This window comes from Eimeria mitis, genomic scaffold (assembly GCF_000499745.2).
Source record: "Eimeria mitis Houghton genomic scaffold, Emh_scaff2286, whole genome shotgun sequence".
Taxonomy (NCBI): domain Eukaryota; phylum Apicomplexa; class Conoidasida; order Eucoccidiorida; family Eimeriidae; genus Eimeria; species Eimeria mitis.
Window position 1 is genome coordinate 1,204 of NW_013570616.1, and position 3,534 is coordinate 4,737.

Consider the following 3,534-nt stretch of genomic DNA (forward strand, 5'->3'; position numbering starts at 1 on the left):
CAGTTGCTGCTGTCGTTGCTGCTGCAGTTGCATTTGCTGCTGCAGCAGCTACAATTGCAGTCGGTGCTGCCGTTGCTGCTGCAATTGCTGCTGCTGCAGTTGCTGCTGCTGCAGTTGCTGCTGCATTTGCTGCTTCACTTGCTGCTTCAGTTGCTGCTGCAGCAGTTGTTGCTGCAGCAGCTGCTGCTGTTGCTTTTTTTTTTGTTTATATTTATTTTATTTGTTTGTACGTAAGGAGACAGATATTTGTTTATTTCGTTTATAAACAGGGGGCCCCTCCATAAACACCCTATCGAGGGTAGGGGGGCCCCTGGGGGCCCCCCCACTAGCCCCCCGGGGCCCCCCAGAAGGAGACAGAGAGACTCCTTGCTGCTGCTGCTGCTGCTGCTGCTGCTGCTCCTGCTGCTCGAGTGGTCCCCTGCTGTCTACGCGTTTATCCTCTGCTTCTGCTGTTGCGGCTGTTGCTGCTGCTGCAGCTCCTGCTGCTGCTGCTGCTGCTGCTGCTGTTGTTGCTGCTGCATCTGTCTCTTTCCGCCTCTCTCTGTTGGCTGTCTTCGGTTCCCTGCAGCACCTGTGTCTGCTGCTGCTGCTGCTGCTGCCATTGCTGCTTCTGCTTCTGCTGCTGCTGCGCCTGTTTCTTTGTCTGTTGTGTCTGCGTCTGTTGCTGCTGCTGCTGCTGCTGCTGCCGCTGTTTCTCTTATGTATACCTTCGCCTTCAGGCCGTCTCCTTGGGGGCCCCCAGTACCCACTTTGGGGGCCCCCCGAGTCCCAGGGTGTTCTTCTGCTGCGCATGCGTTCGCGCTGCTGCTGCTGCTCCCGCTGCTGCTGCTGCTCCCGCTGCTGCTGCTGCTGCTCCCGCTGCTCCCGCTGCTCCCGCTGCTGCTGCTGCTGCTGCTGCTGCTCCCGCTGCTGCTGCTGCTCCCGCTGCTGCTGCTGCTGCTCCCGCTGCTGCTGCTGCTGCTGCTGCTGCTGTGGTTTGGGTGGAGGGCGTTTGCTGGCGAGAAGGCGTCTCCGTTGGAAGCAGAGGGGCACCGATCTGCTGCTGCTGCTGCTGTGTCTGCTGCTGCTGCGTCTGCGTCTGCTGCTGCTGCTGCTGCTGCTGCTGCTGCGGGGCCACCTGCGTTTCATGCTTGCTGCTGTGTCTCTTCGATACCTTCCTCCGCTGCTGCTGCTGTTGCTGCGGTTGCTGCTGCACCTGTTGCTGCTGGAGGGGTGCCCCGGCTGTCTCTCTTGTCTGTGTCTTGGTCCCCTGCTGCTGCTTCTGCTGCTGCTGCTGCTGCGTCTGCTGCTGCTGCTGCTGCTGCTGCGACGCCGGCGGCTGCTTCTGCTTCTATATTTGCTGCTGCCTCGCATTGGCTGTGCTGCATGGCTTCTGCTTCTGCTGCTGCTGCTGTTGCTGCTGTTGCTGCTGCTGCTGCTGCAGGATCGTCTGCGCCTTTCGTTGTGTCTCCTTCTCCTGCTGCTGCTGCTGCTGCTGCTGCTGCGGTTCCTCTGTCTGCGTCTGCTGCTGCTGCTGCTGCTGCGCCTGTAGGCCCGCATACGAAAGGGGGAGCGGCTGTCTCTGTGTCTCCTCTGTGTGCTGCATCTAGGGGGGCCCCCCGCTGCAGCACTGTAGGGGGGCCCCCTCGCGTTGCTTGCTGTTGGGGGCCCCCTGTCTCTGTTAGGGTAGCTGCCTCTCCCCCCGTCCCTTCGGTACGGTGGTGTCTCCCGCTTGTGCTGCTGCTGCTGCTGCTGCTGCTGCTGCTGCTGCTGTTGCTGTTGCTGAAGTCGGCGTTGGTGGCTGCTGCCATCAAAGCGAAGCGGTAGGGGCCCCCTGTCTCTGGGGGGCCCCCCCCTGTCCCTGGGGGGCCCCCTGTCCCCCGGGGCCCCCCTGTCTCTGGGGGCCCCCCTGTCTCTGGGGGCCCCCCTGTCTCTGGGGGGGCCCCTGTCTCTGGGGGGCCCCCTGTCTCTGGGGGGCCCCCGGTCTCTGGAGGGCCCCCTGTCTCTATGGGGGCCCCTGTCTCTAGGGGGCCCCCTGTCTCTAGACCCAAAGCGTTTGTCTCTGCGGGGCCCCCCGCTGTCTCTGGGGGGCCCCCCCCTGTCTCTGGGGGGCCTCCCCCTGTCTCTGGGGGGCCCCCGAGGGTCCCACCTGCCTGTAGTTGCTGTGCGTCTATCAGCTGCTGCAGCTGCTGCAGCTGCTGCAGCTGCTGCAGCAGAGAAGGGGCCCCTGGGGGCCCTCTGCCCTACGGGGCTGCTGGGGGAGGGGGGCCCCCCCCACCTGTCTCTTACCTGCTGTTCAGGGGGCCCCAAGTGGGTACCCTTTGGGGGCCCCTTGAGGGGCCCCATGGGGGGCCCCCAGGGAAACACCTTTGCGGCAACACCTAACGCACGGGACCCCCCCAGGAACGTCCGCTGCTGCTGCTGCTGCTGCTGCTGCTGCTGCTGCTGCTGCTGAGAGGGGGCAGCGAGATTCCAAGGGTCTACATCATCGAGTTCGGGGGGCCCCCCCGCAGTAGGCGAGGGGGGCCCCCCCCCTGTACCCTTTTCTGTACTGGGTACTGGGGGCCCCACAGGAAATAGGGAGAAGGCAGGGGGCCCTCGGATAGAGGAGGAGGGGGCCCCCTCTCTGCGGCGCCCATGAGGGGACAGAGAAGAAAATAAGGGGCCCCCTGCTGCTGCTGCTGCCCCTGCTGCTGCTGCTGCTGCTGCTGCTGTTGCCGCTGCAAGGGATATCTGCTGCTGCTCCTGTGGAGCCGGCGGGGGCCCCTCGGCAGAGGGGCCCCCGTACTGGGTGAACTCAGAGGGGGGGGGGCCCCCAACACCACCAGCATTGTCTCCAGGGGCCCCCAGAGGTGCTGCTTTGTCGCTGCTGCTGCTGCTCCTGCTGCTGCAGGGGGAGAGGTCCAGGGGGGGCCCCTCATGGCGAGCTGTCGGCGAAGGCGACGCAGCTGGGGGGCCCCTCACTTCCTGCTGCTGCCAGGGGGGCCCCCCCCCCTCCCCCTCGGTACCCTCATCTTCGGGGGCCCCCTGGGGGCCCCCTGAATAGAAAGCCCCTCCTGCAGTAGTGGGGGGCCCCTCAGGGGCCCCGTCCTCATGAACTTGGGTACCGGGGCCCCCATCCTTCTGTGTATTGGTAGAAGGTTGCATTGGGGCCCCCCCTGGGGGCCTCCCTACAGAGCTTTCTGAGGGGCCCCCTGGGGGGCCCCCCAGGTCCGTCAGTTGGGGGGCCCCCAAGGGCCCCTCACTGTTTGGGGGGGGGGCCCCTAAGGGTCTAATGGGTTCATAGCCAACCGCTTTTGCTGCTTCATATGTTGCTGCAAGGGCCCCCTGGGGGCCCCCATATGTCTTCACGCTGAAGGTCCTGCTGTAGAGGAGTTTGCCTCTTCTCTTTCTTGTGGTACCCTTGGGGGCCCCAGTATCTGTTTGGGGGCCCCCTTGGGGGCCCCCCTGGGGGCCCCCCTGGGGCCCCCCTTGGGGGCCCCCTTGGGGGCCCCCTAGGAGAAGGAGAATGAGTGAGTTGAAATACGCGGAGACAAAAGCACTTTTTGACTCTGC

General features: G+C 65.0%; 1 protein-coding gene across 1 annotated transcript; it reads right to left on the minus strand.

Annotated features, from left to right (window-relative positions):
* Window positions 1–425: 425 nt before the first annotated feature.
* EMH_0051580 (uncharacterized protein) lies at window positions 426–3,126 on the minus strand (the record flags this gene model as incomplete). The annotated part of the gene is made up of 3 exons (XM_013496767.1): window positions 426–1,117; window positions 1,196–2,177; window positions 2,269–3,126. The coding sequence occupies 3 exons, from the start codon at window positions 3,124–3,126 to the stop codon at window positions 426–428; spliced, it is 2,532 nt and encodes an 843-aa protein (XP_013352221.1).
* Window positions 3,127–3,534: the final 408 nt, after the last annotated feature.